The following is a 20,166-nucleotide window of genomic DNA, read 5'->3' as shown; positions in this document are numbered from 1 at the left end:
AATAGAAGTGAGGGCGGAATGTCGATATCGGATCTCATATGATGCGAAGGAATATGAAGGTCGGAATGGAGGGAGAGTACATGTACGAGAAAGAGCTTTGATAAAGTTCAATTCTAGAGAGTGGAAGGGCATTCGTTCAAATCGGCAAGTGGTTCAATTATGATAGGTATTTATAGATTTGATAGGCTTCACCATGGGGGCAAGCCCCCAAACCCCCACAGCTCGCTGCGCTCGAAGATTTTTACTGTGGAATATTTTGTAGCTAATTAGTCGGCCTCCACGGCAGTGGCTCCCAGGGGGCCAGCGGAGCGTCATTTACTACTGTTATCATATAAAGAAATTGAACGGTAAATATTCAGAAGAGGTGAAGGACCGAAGTTGTCGTTAGCACTAGGCATCCCTCGTCTTATTTCCTATAAATGTGTGTTTCTCCTTCATTAACAGAAGAGCTATCGTTCTCCAAGTTGAATCGATCTTTGCTTGAATATACTTTTCAGGGTATCTACTATCTAACCTTTTACCACCTCATCAATTCGCTATAGACATCCCTAATACTCTTTAAGTACGATATGCGACACACTCTTTGAACACTATAACACGACGATGAAAAAACATCAAGGATATCCCAATGATCCTTCATCTCGGATTCACAACTTACCGTTCACAATATAACTCGAAGTCTCGAACAGACCTTCTCGGACTGGCCGTTAAGAAAGCTTCGAATAGACCTTCTCGAACTTTACCCCAACTTTACTAGCAGGATGAAAAATCAATGCAACGGTTTCGACGATTCATGGATCCAGTTTGCAAGTGAACTGTTGAATCGAACTACTTGAGTATCAAGCTGCACAAGAGCTAAAAACTCGTACATTCAAATTTGGAGTAGCTTAACTTTCTTTAACCGACTCTCCTCCTTATTATTCTCCTCGCATTGTTAAAACCTAGCTTCACAATTGACTCATGAATCTCCTCCTGATTCATCAAAACGGAGTTGGTTAATGTTTGAAAAGTATTGGCAGAAATCTCCTTTGCACCAAGTCTTAGGCCTTTAAATTAATGATCCCTTCAAAGTAACCGGCGACCAATCAATACAATAAGACTGCCATAACACTACAAATGCAAATACTTCGTTACAAAGATATGCAAGCAGCTACACATTCTTCACATGTGAATGATTCATCAAAGCATCCATTAGAGTGGAATCAATCATTTTCAATTCCCTTCGTGCTACCTTTGGCGAATTGTCTTTCTAGAAAGGAGCTTGTAAAGCAGATTAAGCAGATTAAGCTGGTTAGGGTTGTACTCGCATGCTCAATGCACATTCGAGTCAAGATTCGGTAAGCTTAGGTAGGTATGCTATGCTATGTACTGTACTCAGGGTTCTCCAGCTTCCGAGTGTTGCTTGGATAGCTTCCAAAAGGGTATAGGACAATGCAACAATTGATAAGAGATAAAAGATAAAAGATAAAAGAAAATCCAAAAATCCAAGAGCTCTTATCCATTTCCATTCCTCCAATTGGGATTCCATTTTCGTGATGCTGCTTGCTTGCCCTTCCCACCTCTCCATTCGGAAGGACTAATCCACCCAAATCTTTTTTTCGGCAGATCAGCAGATCATGTAACTTTGTCACTTTGGATCCTCGACTTCTTACTTGTCAATTGCTTCCTAGGGATTGGTTTGGAGAGACCAGAAATGCTCCATCCACGAGTATGCCACGCGAGTCTGATTGGATAAAGGCGAGATGCGGTACTTATTTTGGCAAGCTCCTCTCCACCGATAGTAAAATTATTAGCATTCGATGGATGGCATTGGTCGCATGAATATCGTGCCCAACGACTCACGAGGCACTTGCGGATGTATGAGGTATGTGACCTGACTAGCTATGGAAAGGGTAGCTTTTCCAGGTCCGATATTTGGCCATTTGCCTGCTTTTGCCGCTGATATCGTACACACAGAGAGTAGTGGAGTGGGTGGCATGAGATATTATTTCACTTTGAGACCATGACTAAATTAACGTGGGAGGTTTGGTGGGATTGATGAATGAGAGAGCTTGTTTGTATGTGTGTATTGTTTGCCATATTTACTTGGATGTTTTGTTCGATGGCTCTGGCTCTGGCTCTGGCTCTTTCAATCAAGGTGGTAAGGTGTGTATACTAGGTAGCTAGAGCAAGTACGGTCGTACTCAAACACTCAAATGAGACCGAATACTAAAGGGTTTGCTTGAACGGGAACACTGGAGACAAGGAGTCAAGCACAGTAAGCTCGGTTCATAGCAATCGAAAGGTACCTACCTCGAGCCTACCTAGTTCTCCATGTTAGACCTTAGAAGCTCTCCACTGATGTTGCTCCCAAGCTCCAGATGTATCCCCTTTCATTGGCTCTTGAGTATCGAGTAAAGACATCTAAACTTCCAAAGATACCCAGTATGTACAAGCATGGATAGAAAAGATGGAAAGAAAAAAAAAAGAGGAAAAAAGCTCTTATCCGAAGCTCTTTTCTGGACTCTGACCCCCACTAGTAGAAAAGAGCAAAGAGCAAAGAGCAAAGAGCTTCCTTCTAAGTTCTACGTTTTGAGTTCCAACTGCTGCCCTTCCTTCCTTCCTTCGAATCCACCCAAGGAAAAAAAGACCCCTCACTCAAAAGATTCCTCCAGTGCCACACTCACACTACCACTATTACTACGATTACCACTACTTACATACTACTCACTCTCACACTCACTCTCGCATTCTTTCTCAAACATCAATTGTAAGAAATCATTTGCAAAAACATAGCTTTGAGCTTCAATCTTTCTTGCATCTTTGTTCCCTGGAAAGAATCACATTAAGAACCATAAGAAGAAGAAGAAGAAGAAGAAAAAAGAAATTAAACCTCACATATTATTTCTTATTAAATAATTATGCAAAGCTTTGCTATCAAGATTATACATTTTTAGAGATTCCCGCTTTCCCCCTCCCCTCCAGATACGAAACAACAGTGCGACGATACTGTACCTATCTACCTATCTTATCTACCTATCTTCCTACCTACCCATTAACCATTACCACCCATTATCGATTTTGATCTGGTAATGATCGAGTCTACATTGACGATGCCTCCTCGTTCTTCGTTGACATCGTCCTTTTCCGTATCAGATGCGAATAATGAAGTTGTTTGTCCATTGAGAAATCAAGATGGCTCCAGTTGTCGCAAACGTTGCCTCGGCGTGAGTGCCTCTACTCTGCTGTATCTGCTGTACCCCTTTGGAACTTATTTTCCTTTTGTACGGTTCAATCCGTGGTAACAAGCGAGTGAGATGGACAGGAAAAACGATATCGATCCATGCAAGAGCACATCAGAAGAGCTCATCCAGAACATTACATCTCAAAGCTTCCTGCGACCGAAGAAAGCTTTCAACTCATGATCAATACCCCGCCCTCTGAGCGACCGCAACCACAACCACCAACTGCCAACTCGGCTCCAACTTCAAACAGTCTGTAGAAAATTGATTGTCAATCATTGGTTGCATCTTGACTGATATGCGGTACACAGGTTTCACACACGACAGACAGAATTATTATGGCGAACATTCGAATCATTCGAGTACCCCGAATACTCCCAGAATCGTGGACGATAGTTCAATGCTTCCAGCCGCTAGCGCTGCAGCAACTTTAGCACAGCTACACAATCACAAATTGGATAATGAATGGGAATCCGAAGTGGTAGGTTCATTTTCTAGCTTGACTTTGCAAATACAAAGGATGCAAAATATTAATTGGTTGCATTTAGGATTGGATGTCAGATCACGAAGCTCATAAACAAGCAATGCGAGCTTCTATAGAGCTTCCTCCAATTCATTCCAACAAACTCGAACCCACTAGCGATCCATTTTCACATTACAATGTTCACCGTCGCAGAGATCTTCTTCCTTCTATACTATCACCCCCGGGACGTTCGTCTACTCTTCCTCCACTTCAAAGAAATCCAAGCACAGGTCGTCCTCGAAAACAATCAGTGTCAAAGCGTGCTCGAGAGCCACAACACAGGAGGCAAAAATCTCGTGGGGAGCATACTCACCTGCGACGCTTAAGTCATGATCGTAAAGCTCAATCTGCCGAACCTTCATTTTATGGCAAACGATGGGAAGATTTGATTGATGCTGCAACATCAGCTACAGAAGATGTAGATGATGATAGAACACCGGTTTGTCCCACGTGCAAATAAAAAGGCCTTACTTGCATACTAATGAAAATGCAGATTCCCCCATCCCCAGTTTCAGTGAATCGTGCTTCAATGCCTCCATTTTCCGCATCACAGTTTCAAGGATATCAGGCTTCGCCACTACAACAAGCACTCACTCCACCATCTTATCAGGCTGAAGCTCCAGAACCTTTTCCATCAGTAGAAAGTGGTGGAAGTGGTGATCATTTCAATATTGGATCACAGGGGCTCTCGGATTCATCGCCAAGCTTCTCTGCAATAAATATACAAATCTACTGTGCTGCTTGTCAAAACGTTTCTTTCCTGAAAGAATCTTACGCATGTACAGAATGCATATGTGGTATATGCCAGCCGTGTGTCGAGGTTCTCATGGCGGAGCAGGGAGCACGTAGAAAATGTCCAAGATGCGCTACCATTGGAGGACGATTTAAACCTTTTCAATTGGATATTCGTTAAGTCATTTGATGGAAACATTGGGTCTAAACAAATTGGTAAGAAAGGAGTTGGTCATTACGGGTCATCATAGACTGGATTGAGATTTTTGGAAGAGGGTATAGGCGTTTTGATTATTCCCAGGGTATCGAGGGTTACAAGACCACTCTTATTATCATTTTGGGTATAGGTCGCATTACGAAGTTGTCTTTTGGCATTTCGTACAGACATGTTTGATTTTGAGGCATGCATTTGTTGGGCTGATGTTTATAGTCGTATCCAAAGAAAGATTTTCTCATTCAATATCTTGGAAAGCTATTGGGAATTTGGCACCCATCGCTTCGACCATTCACACAATCGGTGAGTCTTGACCGAGCTACTGAATGATTTCTATCAACAGTCTTTTTCTTCATCTTCATAAACCCGAAGTTTATGGGGAAGTTTCAATCACCGTTGGCTATCACCAATTTACACAATTGGTAAGTTTCGTACGATAGTGGTGGCTCATGTCAGCTACTGTCTTCTCAGCAAGTTTCGGAATCTTTTAATGAGACTAGTAAATTATTGTTACGGGTGAAATAATCGATCGTTCAGCGCAAAACACGTAAAGATTGGCATTGGAGGTTACTTTACGATTATAACTCCAAGCCATGAAAAAGCCTGATTAGGACCCCAAATATTGAAAACTGAGCATGAGCTGAGGCTCAGCGGTATTGTTGAAGAAATGGTGTAGAAATGGTGTCTACATTTGGTGATTGTCTCCGACAAGGCTGTTCAAGACAAACAGCTGAACTGGATGATTGACCAATTGAAGTTGACAAAATTGGAAAACCTGTACGACGATGATGCACGGGACAATTATCTGAGATGGTGATAGGGATCGTGATTGGTAGCTGACGTGAGGCATTCCCGCGTCTATGTAGGGGAGGTGGATAAGGCCTGAAGATAGCTGACCTATTTGCTCGGTTCTGACCTGATCTGATGTGAGTTTGGGGGGGTTTTAGTAGGACCATTTTCAATAACGGCGCAAAACTTTTGAGAGACGAGGGAGGGATTACTTGAAGATTATTTATACGAAATGATTTTCCCCATGTTTTCTTTCCGAGATTGTTTTCTTTCATTACTTTCTTCATTCCTGTAAAGCCAACCTTTTTTCTTGTTTTACATTGAGAAACTTTCTTCATATATACCTGGCGCTTAAGTCTGCAATCCAACAACTACCCCACCGGCTATTCACAATTGCCCATCTCGCATATCTCGCATCTACCCCCTGCATATCATACTAAGTATATAGTATATAGAAGATCGAGGTCACACTCACTCTCACTATAACGAGTTACAATGGTCTCTCATTACTTTGAAAGTCTCCCCGTCCCTCCCCTAGAAAATCTCAGCACAGAATATATACTCCAAGAAATCATTGACCACATTGGAAAAATCGCTGATGATTTCCCACACACCAAACTCGATTTGTTTCGCAAACAACTCTGGGATATTAGAAATCGGAATGTGGAGCCCAAGACACATTTGCGAGGTTTACTGAGAGTGTTAGAAAATACGCATACGTTCAAACATGCCTTTGAGGAACTCGAACCGGGTTTGCAAGCGCAGATTCGAGCGTTTATGGATGATGAAGGGGATGTGAAGGAGGAGGAGATTATGCGGATGGGGAGAGTCAAAGGAGAATTTTATATTCCGCCGTCTCCGGCGGTGAAACATCATTTCAAGGAGATGGTTAAGGAGACGGTGAGGGAGAAGGCTTATGAGAAGAAGGTGAAATTGGTACATGATAAGGTGAGGAAGAAGTTTCAGGAAGCGAGAGAGGAGATTGAGAGGGAGATTGTGGAGGAGGTGGGGGGACATATCGAGTTGATTCAGCAGGCGGAGGATCATGTGGGAGAGTTGTGGGGGAAGCATGGGCATCTGGGTGCGTGGCTCAAGAGTAATCCTGTGGCTTCTCTGGCGGAGAAGTGGGATGCTTCGATGCTCGGGAGTGGACATTCGCCAAGGATCTGCGAGGATGAGAGAGGAGCGCGGATCATGGAAGTCCATAAAAATGCGCCGTTTCATAATTGGGGGAATAGTGTGAAGAATACTCCGCTTTATACCTTTGTTCCTACGACGGTTCTAGGTCTGTCGAATCTCGTCAAGTGGGCGAAGGTTGAGGGCTATAGAGTTCGATGTAGTGGGTACAGACATTCGTGGAGTAATACTTTTTCGCAGGATAAACAGATTCTGGTCAGTCTGTTGAATTTGGAGAGTGTGGAGAAAATTCCGGATGTCATGAGTATTACGGAGGAGAAAGGAGATGTGGATCTGAATGGAGATGGAGTGGTAGATGTCAATGAATTGAAGACTATTGAGTTGGCGCCAAAAATTGAGGGGTTGAGTTTGACGGCGGAAGAAGAGGGGAAAATGCTTTGTCGAGTTGGAGCGGCGGTGACGAATGAACAGTTTAGGAGGTGGGCGGTGGGTCATGGGAAATGGGCCTTGCCGGTGGATGTTATTCTTGTTGAGTATGTTTGACTGCCTTTTTTTTCATCTCTATGCAAATTCTTGCTCGCAGCTGTACTCGCGAAAGTCAATATGTACTAACACAAACAGAGTCACAGCCGGTGGCGTCAACGGCCCCATTTGTCACGGCGCTGGTCGTCGTCATCAAACAGTATCCGACTATGTTCGCGCCATCGAATACATCGACGCAAACGGTATCCACCGCACCATAACAAAACCAGCTCACCTCCGCGCCGCAGCCGGTTGTTTCGGTCTCCTCGGTATCGTAACCCACATAACACTTCTTCTCTCCCCCATGACCTACGCCATTCTCCGCCCCACCAAACCCGACATTGCACTAGCTATCCCCCCCCTCTCTCCCACCGACATCCCCATCGCGCTGCGCAAATCCTGGACGCCCGCCCAATACGCCGACGCGCTGCAGGAATTTGAAGATAAAGCCAATAATGACTATTACAGCGAATGGTTTTGGTTTACGCGCAGTCAGCAGGCGTGGGTCAATACGTGGAACGAGACGGTGGATGCCGCGGGCGCAGTCGAGTATCCGAGCCCGTTTGATACTTTTGTGCAGTGGGTTCAGGGGTGGGTGGGTAGTGTGTTGACGAGGAGTGAGGTTTTTGGTTTGTTGCCTGGGAGGTGGCAGGCTTGTATTTTGAGTACTTTTGGGAGTGAGTCTTTATTTTTATTTTTTTCTTCTTCTTCTCTCTTTTGTGGTTTGATCTTTAGGGTTTGGTGAGAAGGGAGGTTCTAGGAGTTAGGAGAGAAGAAAAAGAAAAACATTTCTAACTCGCAACAACAGTGGTTGCACTCCCCCCTTCGAATTCAACGAATTCGAACAAAAGAAAACAATCGAATACAAAACCGCACTTCCCAACGGTCTCCATTTCCGTCGCGGCGTAAGTTTCTTCCCTCCTTCTTCCCTCTCCTTCTTTCCACATCCACAAACTTAAAACTAACATCCATCTTCTCTCCCAGATCCAAAACATGCGCGTCCGGGACCTCGAATTCCAAATCCCCATCCCCTGTCTCCCCAACGCCACACCCGATTACACCATCGTCCGCCGCGCCTGGTGGGATATCATCAATCTCTGCTATCGCGATTCGGAAACGCCGATGCGGCTCACGCTCGAGCTAAGGATTATGGGAGATTCGAATCTGATCATGGCGCCGCAGAGAGGGAATCGCTGGGGGACTGCGAGTATTGAGATTCTGAGCGTGCCGGATGCGGTGCGGGATGAGGAGTGGTTGCCGTTTTGTCAGGAGGTGGTGGATTTGTGGGCTGGGTATAGGGGGAGGATGAGGGTGGGGGGGGAAGAGGAGTTGTTGAATGTTAGGCCTCATTGGGCGAAGGAGTGGGAGGGGGTGAGCATTAGAGGGAGGGGGGCGAGGGAGTACTTGAGGGAGGTGGGGTATAAGGAGGAAGTCGAGGAGTTTAGGGGTGTGCTTGGGGAGATTGGCAGGGAGCAGGGGTGGGGATTGGGGGATTTGAAAGGGAGGTTTAGTAATGAGTTGTGGGATTATTTGGTTTTTGATGGGGTGGAGGTTGGAAAGGGGGAGGGGGTGCAGAAAGTTAAGGTGGTGGAGGGAAAACGTACAGTGGTGGATGGCAAAGAGACGAAACCCCTTGAGATTGAAGAGGCGAAAATTAATCGTTCGGGGGAGTTAATAGATTATTTGGCGCTTGAGAAGAAGGGAAAGGGGAAGGAACAGGAACGGGAACAGGGCAACAAAGTTGACGAGGTAAAAATTGTCGAGGCGAAGAGGATTTCTAACGGGGAGAAGGAGGTGAAGAGTTCTAGCAGCAGTGTTGTACCCGAGAAGGTGATTGGGATCCCGGGTGTTGATCATGCACGTGGGGTTTTTCCTATTAAATTTGGTCGGTAGATTTCTTTTTCTTCTCAGGGAATGAAGATGGATAATTTCTATGGCTTGGAGGGTTGGGACGGAAGGACAGGATAGGGAAGAGAAGGAAGGAAAGGGGGTGTTTATTAGGTATTAGGTATTTGATAGTTTTTTACAATCTGAGGTTATGTTATGTTCAACTTTGCTTTACTTTGCGTTCACGTTCCGACGTCCTGGATTCTTTCTAGATTGACTATCTATACACCTACCTACCTACCTTCCTATATCGACGAATTTTTGAGACCTGCATAAATATACACTAGATACCTAACTCATTACCGATAAAAACATCTCGATATCGTTGATTCTCTCACTCTTTTTCTTGGTCTCTCTGGACTTAACTTCTGGCGTCTTTCGGGTCGATGACTAGGGTTTATCTTTGGTCTTGATATTACTTGTAATTTTACTTTGGTACCTCGCTAGCTCTTTATTTGTCATCTGTTTGTCTGTCTGTTTGTTTGTTTGTTTGGAATTCATGGATGTGTTTCTTTTTTGCACTTTTTTGCACTTTTTTGTGGTGATAAGTTGTAAGTTGTAAGTGGTAAGTTAAAGTTATTGGTAAGATTGTTAGTGTTATAGTGGCTCTTGGTGAGAGGAGGTAGATATTGGGGATTGGGGATTAGGAATTAAATGAAGAGAGGTGATGAAGGTTGATTTTGAGATTGTGGCTCTTTTGCAGAGGACAAGGATAGTGCATAGTGGGTGGGAGAAGTCTGGTTGAGATTAGAAATTAGAGTGATGTGTGTTGATAAATTGCTTGTAAGGATTTATGATTTACTGGAAAGTAGGTAAGATTACATGGAATGGAGGAGAGGAGAGGAAGGGAGAGAGACGAGATATGATGACTAGTGGGGAACTATCTGTGGTTATGTTGGTATGAATTGTTGGGTTACTTTATGGGGGGTTAGTGAAATGGTGGGAATAATGAATGAGAAGGGGATTGGGATTGGGATGTGTGGCGGTAGCTAGAAGCAACTTGCTGCAGTTATAAACTTATGATAAGGGGGTCTTGGAGAGTAAGATATACGTGTAAATTCTCATGAGTGTTGATGAGTACCATCATCCGAAGAAAATGTACTGAAAGTAGTCGATCTTATTTGTAGCCATAAAGCAGAAGACTTGCTGCACCACAAACACAGTCGGGAGTACGCCGTCGCAGATAAACAAACCGATGATTTGACTACTAAACCTGGCGTGAATGGCCTCGCCAGAGGATATACACGTTTTTGAGGAGGTTGAAAGGCCCACAAATAAGACCGAACCTCTAATATCTAAATACTTTATGCGGTTCTCAGTAGTCGAAGATCGGGACTCGGGTTTGTGCGATGAAATGAGGAAAACACAAGTTAGAACATATGGGCATATTGAACAGGGAGACTAGGACTAAAGTCTATTCCTCATTATAATATACTGGTGAATATTAAACATGAGCTTCACATCATTCATTGCAAGGTTTCTGCATGTTAGTAAGATTTGGTGATAATCATATCTACGATCATAAAACAGACAACCAGCTATAAATCTCAACTCACTGTATCACTGCCAATAATGAGGATGTCGACAAAAGGGGACTGAAACATTGTTCGTGGGTGTTGTGTACTTTTAGAGATCTGGGCAGGGAATTGGTTGAGTTGATAGTGAAGATTGCAGAAGATGGAAATCGAGAAAAGATGTTGCTAGGGATGGAACTTCAGTCAATGCTATGGAACAAGACTCAGATTATATGGACACTACTCAAGTAAAAGAAAGTATGGAAGACTCAAAACTTAGAATGAGAGTGCCACGCAAGCAGTTGGTAACTCAGAGCACATAACATTTGCTGATACACCCGACAAACTTCTAAATTTCAATGCATAATAGCAATAATCTAGCATATTGACGTATGGTTGAGGCACAAAGTGGAATACTAAAGTGGTGGTTCTTTTGTGCACGCCTTTTTGTGACTCATTTGCATGATGTCTAAGGGACCAACAGGTAGGTGCTACGCCTTACGGATACATCCTTCCTCCTTGCATATAATTTGCAGATGCTAGTCTGTGAATTTGATAAAATTTTATAAGCCCGACCTGGCAACGGATACAGCGCCTTTTATTGAAGAGTTCTAAGGTACTAAGCATCTCACCTTGAGATGATCTTTACAACCCCTCCAGACGCGGCTCTAAAACACGAGTCCAGCTTGCGCTTCAGAATAAGGATAATTGGCAGATTAGATGAGATTCTTCCCATCGAAATAAGTATAACTCATGGCATCAAGATCGATATTCTTGAAGTTTCGTACCTGTTCGGTGTTAGATCGTGGATGACACTCCTTCGGGTAATATTTTGTTGCTTCATGGAAGTTGAGGAGTTGACCCTCTATCCATTGCATTTTTCTATATTCAACACTCAAAATTCCGGAAGCACTAATTCCAAAATATTTACGTCCTATGCATATTTGGATATTGCCCAATGTAGAATCCCAAAAATCACAAGAAAAATAAACTCACATTGATGCCCACCATATCCTTTCTAGGATCCGTTTCCCCAAACGTCTCTGGTCGACGCAGATCAATCATAACACTGCTTCCACAAGTTTTGCAGAATCTATGATCTGCAACTTTATGACCCCATTTATAAGATCCCATCTTTTCCTCCGAATCTAGTGCTTGGTTAGATACCTTCTAGGATTATCCAAATTGCAAGAATGGGGGAGGAAAGAAACTCAATCTTACCACCTAAGAATTTAACATCTTGTCTCATAGGATAAACTAACAAATATCCGTTACGAGTACAAATCGAGCAAGTGCACGAATTAACGGTGTATTTGGGAAACGGCCATTTGAGGGTTACAGTGAACTACCGTGGCGTTAGTCAGGGGCTTTTGGTCATACAGTTTCTACACAATTCCGTGTAGTATGTATTGTTGAGAGGAGAGTACTAACAGCAATGGCACCACAGTGACAATTTCCCTCATGCGTAGTTCTTTCCTCATCTGAAGTCTCCTCAACTTGTCCAAAGAATTCCGGCGAAAAAGGTTTATATGTACGGGTTACGACTTTGGGTTCTGGCTGCGCTTGAGGTAACATGATGAAGCAAGATGATTGACCGAATTTTCAATTATCTCTCTATATAAGAACACTCAAGAATGGGCAAGGAGATATATAAGGAGTCTTTTGTATGAACGTTAGTAGATGACTGACAAAGTAAAGAAGGAGTGGAGTATATATATCAACACATTTTCAGCTCTGCGTGCCACGGATTTTGTGGAGTGGGGAATTGCGAAGAGATTCGCGCTTCGAATGCCTCTTTTCCCGACAGGTTGTCATGCTTTCGAATCATATGTACGTAAAATGGGAAATTGCTAAGAGATTCGCGCTTCGAATGCCCGTCTTCCCCGACGGGTTATCTTGCTTTCGAATTATCTATACGTAAAATCGACATTGTCGTTGTACTCAGAAGCTGTAAGTTGTACATTATAGCACCTCTCTTTGAGGATATATTCTTGGGTCCAATTTTTTAGGTTTAAAAATGATCGACATCCTTAAAAGCCCTTTAAAAAGATAACCTTATGTTCTAAAAAAAGACCACAAAAATCGGTATCCTTAGATAGAGGTTTTGCTGGTGGTACAAGCAGGAATGTTTCGAAGTCTGTCTTTATTTCGATTTGAGCCTTTGCTTTCTGCTGACGTTTGGCTGTAAGCTTATCCATGATTATTGTTGAACAATGTTAAGTGTTTATCAAATTGAACTTATAATATAAGAACGACGATTGACGGTACAGACTAGATGAAGTCCATATTTTTAAAGATAAAACGGTAATGATGGTGATTGATTGGTACAACTAATTTTGACAGGTACAACATATATATCCTCTAAGCCTATTGAGGATTGCTACAACGTCCCATCAATTAGGAAGGGATCTACTGAGAGAAGTCACCAACATCAGATTGCTCATTATTCATTTTCTTTTTCTACTCCAAATATCAAACTCATTGCAAACTCACCCAGTAGGGCAATCAGCCTAATGATTAGACTAAAATACAATGACTTGAGGGTTATCAACATTGTATCTGTGGAGCGATAATTTCGGCCTCCTCAAAAATTCAATCACGCTTGACCACGAACTAGACTACCGTGCCGACTACTAAACTCCCAGATTATGATGTAATTCCTTTTGAACCATCTACCTTACTGTGGTCTTTTTACGATGTCACAACATACTTGTCCGCCGTAAACTTAAGCTGACCTTTTCTCCGCAATCCAGCAGGGTCTACATACAATTTAAACCCCATACCGGAAGCTCCAAGATTGAAAACCCTAGCAACCAAGCAAACTTCGTTCACTGGCTGATCAGATTGTAGCTTCATGCTTTCCATCCTGTCGAATTGACCTTGGCTACAATAGAATGCATTATCGAGTGGCCCAGGTGTTGTTGTAACTTCGATATAATATGTAGGAGAACTTGCAAATCTTAATCTTGCGAGTTCCTCAATGTGAAAGTAGTTATTTGTGATAAGCAATGAGGTCAACATTTTTTCACGGTCTTCATATACGATATCTGATGTTTCAGAGCCACACCAGCGAGGCATATCTTTGTAGTCATCGTGGACGGTCACTCGATGTCGAATTGTGCTTCTCCAATTTCCCAGATCGAAAAGGGGCAGGCCAAGGCTCTTCATTATCTCAAAAATCTAGATGAGATTAGCGAATTTGGAAGTTCCAATAAATACATTTCGAAATTACGTACAAATAATTCTCCAGCTACACCAATTCTAAACAAACTTTCTCCAGCCACATTGGAGCCAACAGCTAGGCTAGTGTCGATACGAGCATTAGTAGAGAGGGGTGCCATCAGAACACCATCGACCGCTGGGATACCGCGCACGCTACGTGCTTGCTTGATAACCGCATCTAGAAGTTCATTAAAAAGGCCGGTTCGCTCAGGGGGTATTTCAGGTGTATGTGTGCCTGGCGTAGCTAGCGTCCGAAGGGAACTATCAATGAATTGGGCTCGAACATAGCGTTCCTCGGTAGAAGATCGGGCGCGGTAGTGAAGCTCGGGCGATGTTACTCTGCTTTCTGCATCAGTATTGATGGCTGGGCTGGCAACAACCTGAGAAGCGTCAGACGTTGATGGCTCGCTTTCGCTATAATCCTCTGAGGGAAAGATTCCAGGTACATCAATGATTCCATCTGAATCAAGAATTGCATTTATAGCAAAAGAACTAGTCGCTCTAATGATGGAGCCGAGCTCAGCTCCCCTGCGGAAGTTGGGAACTCCAAGGTGCTTGAGTAATTCAATGGGTAGCTGGCGCGACAAACAGACTTCCCTCTGTCGCTGCTCCTTAGGAACATAAAGTTTAAGTTGGTTGTTATCTTGCGCAATATGTAAGAACGCTGTATGCACTTTTACCGATGTGATCTTTTTGTTCTGGACGATGGAAACCTCCTTAGTGATGCTTTCGCTAGTGAAGACCTCAAGAGTCTGCAGCAAATCATAGGCAGATCCAGAACTGTTACTCCCGTAATGAGTGGCATACCTTGAGCTCCATATTAGCAAATGAATCCGAAACAGCTCAAGAAAACATCTCTTACCGACAGATAGCATATGCTTTTCTTCTTAAATCCTTTGTCAGCGCATCGTTTAAGAGTCTATCTTCGATTTTTGTGTCCTCCTTCACGGCCCTTGATGTGAATCGCCCTTCAAGTCCAAGTTCAACCAGAAATTGACTTATAGAATGAACTTCTTCTAATGAAAAGTCAAGCACATTGATCTTGTTTTTAAAAACATTACCATGCTCTTTACGATCGACAATTGCGAAGCTATCAGTACTGTCCATCCATTCAACCTCCTGTGAAGGTCGATATACTGGGAAACACTTGCATTTGGAAAGTTTGTCTCGTAATGCCACAGTCGGATTGAGTGCGCATATGTTTCTTAGCTCGCGTAGAATGCCCTCCTTATCTGGGTTCTCGAGAGCGCGTTTCTGGAGCGCAATAATGTGCATTTCTAGATTTGGCTTCTCGACACCTAACACATTCCGAAAGAATGTCCGTTGATTCTTGTATTCGGTGGCGATAGAAATCTTCTCTGGGAGCTGGATATCTTTTGTGACCCAAACGCACGATGATGGGGCATACCATAACTTGTTTGGAGGGTAGTAAAGAAGCCTGCCTTCCTCGATACACGATCTGCTCAATCAGAAAAAGACGATTTGCTAGCTTGTGTAAGAGACGTACCTTAGTGTTTCAACTTCTGAGCTTTTACCATTTTCCGTTAATTCGTTAAGCTTATCATACAGCAAGATGATTTTGTACTTCTCTTCGTTAAACTTGCCCTCGGATTTGTCCTGGTCATGACTTTTAATACGTTCCAGATGTTTTAGGAAGTCGGCCAAAGTAGCATCGGAAATTCCGACAGTATTTACAAACAAGGCTTGTAGTCCCTGGTATTCATTGATGGGTTGAAGACGAGGCTTGTGTTCATACCACTCGGGGCCACTCCATACACAATCATCACGATACTCCCACTCCCAGTCATCCATAGAATTGGAGCTAGGAGCAAAGATCATATCCTCTTGAAATGCTTCTCTAATAAGCATTAGTTGATCGGGTTATGCGAGAATACGTCTGGGCATTAGGTGACTTACTTGATTTTTATGATATCTGACTCGTCAATATAGGTTTGTAGCCTTGTGTATATTTTGAAGACAATATTGGGGTTGATTGAATCTTTCTGTCTAGCTTGCTTTAATAATCTCAGCCAAAATGAAACATCTTCATACACCCCAACTCCGAATCGCTTGAGGAAATTCCATTTGACAACCTCATCTTCAGATATGCCATTCAACTCCATCAAAAAGCCGAAGCCTTCTTCTAGTCCCAAACTTGAAGCAATAGCTTTTAGCTTTGGTAAGGGTAGAAACGTGGAATTTAGACTCCTCATCTTCGACGAAGCAAGAATGGGAACGTCCTTTTGTCTAAAGAAACAATCCCATTGTTCCGACTCGTTGTATTGTACGAAATTTGCCTGTAGTACTCCTAGTAGAAATCTTGGAAGCCTTTCCGCGATATACTTAAGTTCTACCGACATTTCTGGACTTTGAAGATGCCCTTTGGAGTTCCTAGCACGAAGTTGCGGGGTCTCTTTGATCCCAAGAGAACGAAGCCACTCTATGCCAGTACGCCCATTTCGAGAGCCACAGTATTCAAAAATCTGGTAATAATCTGACACGATGTACCTGACATTATTGGAGGGTCTCAGCTCGAATGGCACAGATGAACCAAACAGGTTCGCTAGTGCGTATTTGTTCTTGGATCCGGGCAAATAAACCCAACCATCCTTCTGGGGAGACGCCACAGAATAACTTTCCCCGTTCCATAGCCTCATATTAATGGTATAGTCACTAGGTAGCTCTCTATGGTTCCAGAAAAGAAACCGAATATCCTGGAGATCCGAGGCCGAGAATTTTCTCGCTGGAGGAAAATGACGTTGTTGAATGAGGGGAAATATGCGTTCTGGTGAGCACAAAGATACTCCAAGTTGTGAGAAGAGCTTTATTCTACTCAAGTTTCTAAGTGTTTTCCCGTCAACTAAGCTTAAAGGCAGATCCTGCGGTATGGCAACACCGCCGGAAGTCGGGAGAAATATGCTCGCGTTTAGTGGACGAACCCACGCCCCACTGTCAAGCGGTATGATTTTTAATTTCTGTATTTCCTTTTTAAAACTGTCATTCTGACCTATATCAATGAGAAGATTTGCCACATGGGTATGCCACGGGCTATCTAAAGGCGTAGATTTCATCTGAGAATCAAGGGTCCGGGCAAGATCTTGATTTAATCTTTGCAAAAATTCCGGGGCACTTAGATACCTTGCTTTCATCCTTTCCAAAATGAGGATATCAGAAGCGTCGTAAGACTCTGAGATGTACGCAGTTGTGCCTGCAATAGTATCTACCAGTAGAGGATCGCGATGTTCGTCTCGAAAGGCGTTCTGCAAAACCCGCAAGCGATTAGGTGTCCAGCGAGATCCATCCAGAGAAAAGAAGAATTTACTGGTGCAAAGTTCGTCAAACAAGCGGGGTTGCAGAAGTCCCCAAAATTCATCTGTAATAGCAGTTGTGGGAATGTATCTGATCCAGCTGTATCGAAGTGTGTCGTGCTCAAGAAACCCATTGGGATCATTGATTGCACTGCGGAATGTTGCGATCACTTCCTCTAGTAATTGCCTATTCCACGCAGAATCCACAATATCATTTCGGCTGGCTTTGGTAATAAAATCAGATTGTATGATAAACTTATCGTTCAAGTTAGCTTCAATATTAACAATTGTACATCTTCCAGCTTGACTTACCTTGTACCCGGTTTTTTTCAAGGGAAGGGACGCAAAAGCATATTGTTCTTCAATGACTGGTACATGATCTTTATCAATAGGAAAGGCTAGAATGACTTCAGCTTCACGGATTTCGGCACGAGCGGAATTAGTAGGAAGATTGACGACGCGGCGCTTTTTGACCCAGAAGCTCTCATGTCTGACATAATTGAATGGACCCGTGATTGCAGTTTCAATCTGAACTATATCTTCAGAGAGACTATTGTTGTTTGGACATGTCAGAAAGAATCGAGCCTTTCGAATATCCCTATCATGAAGTTCAAATTTGACAGTTAGTTGCCGTAGTTTTTTGAGAAACAGTAGTAGTGTGTTTGGCAAATTTAGCAAATCTTGACGCAGTGCCTCTCGATCCTTATCTACATGGAGATATAAGACCATCCTTGTTTGAACATCATCAGGAAGCTCATGCGGGGTCTCATTCATCGGTGTAACCATGCCAAGTCCACAATCTTTGGAGTCCTCCTTGAAATATTCAAATGCAAAGGAATAAGGCCCGGACTGGATATGGACTTTATGAGCAACGTTGAAAACAGATTTGAAGCCGATGCCCTTTTCTCCAATATAGCCTTGGATGGGTGCTTTAGTACTCTCGCCAATAGAACATATAGCTTTGATGTCCCCCGGGGTGAAGCCATCTTCGTTGGAGTCTATGATGAGGCGGTCCGAGTGGAGAGTGAAAGACAAGAAGGGTAACTTGTTTGAGGCTGTGTATCTGTTGTTTTCCGCATTTTGGATAATCTCGTAGATACAGCGAGTAGAATTTTGATAGAGCTGTTCAACCAAACTGCAAAAAGTTAGTAAAGCACGATTGCTTTCAGGTAACACGAAAAATCACCATTGACTATGAAAAAGACAAACATTTGAGTCGAGGCGCCGAGCTTTCTTCGCATATTTTTGATTGTCTCCAGGACTTCAGGCAATTCACGCTCCAGAATTCCTTCATGCTCTTTTTTGATTCCCCCATGCTCACGTTGTAGATTGTCAATAAAATCTCTGGCTTCTTTGAGCTCTCCTTGAGAATAATTCTTCATGCTGATTGATTCTAGTTAGTCCAAGCCTGAGACTGTAGATCCAAGGTGAACAAATGATCCAAATAATGTCAAATTCAAGATACCAAGCTCTCCATTGCTGTGCAGAATGGTGTATCGAGGTTGTTGTCATTTTCGCACCAGTTATATGATAGCTAATAAACAGAATAAATTAGCACAATAGATCAATGAAACATAGCTTGCGTAAGGACTAGTTACGAAACTCCTGGTTCCGACAGTAAGGAACCAGTAATCTGCAGGGGCATGTATTTACGTTCCTGGTTTGCTCTACCATTAATGGGGGCGACCATGGGAGGTATTGCAACCTGCCATATTCAGTTGGTATAGCATCTGATTATATCCCGTAGTACCCTGCAACGCACCGTTCTCCCTTTTCAACACAGTGGTTGTTTGGATGACTAGAAGCGTACCGAGTACACACGTCATAGGCATGCCTTGAGATCAGAAACGGGTGATTGAGTTGTTCTCCGAATCAGTCACAGTGCCACTTGGTATGGTATTTTGAACTTTCAGAAAACTGTGTAGACAATCAACCATCAACATTGATATTCCCTATGATGTCTACAGAAAACCGCATCTAATCCAGGTGCGGATAACTTTATCACGAATCTTTCCCCACAAGCAATCTACTCCACGGCGTAGCAATCTTGTTGCAAGGGCTGTGGGTTTGTTCCAATTGGTCAAATCGCGCGCGGCATGAAAGCCCAAGATAGAACATCTGCAATCGGAGTCAGTAATAGACGTTTCTCCAAAATTATGACTCGGAGATTCAATTGTTTTCCTACCCATGTCCTACCCAAATCCAACGTGATTCAAAGAAAGAAAGAAAGAAATAGTATCCAATACATATATATTCCAGGTGAAGGTTCAAGCTTGAGTGCAATTGATCAAACATCCTCAAGATGAACGAAACTACATGCACACCATATCATCAGAAATGAAGAGCATTTAGATGTACAATATAACAGCCATATCTTCTTGACATACAATAAGATTAACGTAATGAAATAATTATGAGCTCTGGAACAATCCTAGTTGAACTAAAAGCAAGAACATTGATTTGTTGATTAATAGTCGGATATTGAAATGATACACGACTTTGGTATGCACATAATTCCCTTCAGCTCGAGATATCAAGATCAATGACCAAGATCTCTTGGAGATTTTTCCGAGTCGAAAGTGGTGCTTGGCCTGTGCATGCTTGCAGCTAGTTAACAGACTAAAGGCCACTAGGGATGAGGCTAATTAGTTGTAGCGAACCTTGAGCAAATATCTACTCTTGATTTCAATCACAATTTCTGTACGGATCAAACAACAAAACCATCCATCTATTTTCAGGATAATCAAATGATGTTAACATTGAGTATGAATATCTGGAGTTTAAGGTGCGTTCCGTAAATGCACGCAACTACTGATACTTCTCTCAAATCATCCTGTCTCTCAAACTATACCGCCTCGGCTTTCACCTTCCTTAAAATAAAATAGTCGAGTGGAGATTCAGGACTGATTCTCACTATGGAGTAGCGTTTCAATTGATAATCTTGTGGTATGTATGGAAGTTTTAGGTATTTGTATATTCATTCATCCATTCCCAGGTATCTAATCTACCTCCATCTAATTCTCATCTACACATCTCCACTAGGGTTCCAACACACCATCTGAAATCTATCCACTACCTCTCTATCATCTCCTAATTC

At 42.9% G+C, this 20,166-nt stretch overlaps 4 protein-coding genes across 4 annotated transcripts; 2 read left to right on the top strand and 2 right to left on the bottom strand.

Annotated features, from left to right (window-relative positions):
* Positions 1-3,092: 3,092 nt before the first annotated feature.
* Bfra_000370 (uncharacterized protein) lies at positions 3,093-4,657 on the top strand (the record flags this gene model as incomplete). The annotated part of the gene is made up of 5 exons (XM_037330817.1): positions 3,093-3,206; positions 3,305-3,473; positions 3,533-3,702; positions 3,770-4,183; positions 4,238-4,657. The coding sequence occupies 5 exons, from the start codon at positions 3,093-3,095 to the stop codon at positions 4,655-4,657; spliced, it is 1,287 nt and encodes a 428-aa protein (XP_037197150.1).
* Positions 4,658-5,974: 1,317 nt separating this feature from the next.
* On the top strand, positions 5,975-9,031 carry Bfra_000369 (uncharacterized protein; the record flags this gene model as incomplete). Its single annotated transcript, XM_037330816.1, has 4 exons — positions 5,975-7,149; positions 7,238-7,819; positions 7,947-8,043; positions 8,123-9,031. 4 exons carry the CDS (start codon positions 5,975-5,977, stop codon positions 9,029-9,031), a joined length of 2,763 nt encoding a protein of 920 aa, XP_037197149.1.
* Positions 9,032-11,255: 2,224 nt separating this feature from the next.
* Positions 11,256-12,114, bottom strand: Bfra_000368 (putative duf636 domain-containing protein; the record flags this gene model as incomplete). Its single annotated transcript, XM_037330815.1, has 4 exons — positions 11,256-11,327; positions 11,536-11,687; positions 11,761-11,884; positions 11,971-12,114. 4 exons carry the CDS (start codon positions 12,112-12,114, stop codon positions 11,256-11,258), a joined length of 492 nt encoding a protein of 163 aa, XP_037197148.1.
* Positions 12,115-13,230: 1,116 nt separating this feature from the next.
* On the bottom strand, positions 13,231-18,451 carry Bfra_000367 (uncharacterized protein; the record flags this gene model as incomplete). The annotated part of the gene is made up of 7 exons (XM_037330814.1): positions 13,231-13,719; positions 13,776-14,568; positions 14,624-15,220; positions 15,269-15,619; positions 15,679-17,324; positions 17,382-18,204; positions 18,279-18,451. The coding sequence occupies 7 exons, from the start codon at positions 18,449-18,451 to the stop codon at positions 13,231-13,233; spliced, it is 4,872 nt and encodes a 1,623-aa protein (XP_037197147.1).
* Between the last annotated feature and the right edge of the window lie 1,715 nt (positions 18,452-20,166).

The sequence above is a fragment of the Botrytis fragariae genome (assembly GCF_013461495.1).
Source record: "Botrytis fragariae strain BVB16 chromosome Unknown tig00000001, whole genome shotgun sequence".
Lineage (NCBI taxonomy): Eukaryota > Fungi > Ascomycota > Leotiomycetes > Helotiales > Sclerotiniaceae > Botrytis > Botrytis fragariae.
This window is presented reverse-complemented; position numbering and strand designations above follow the sequence as displayed.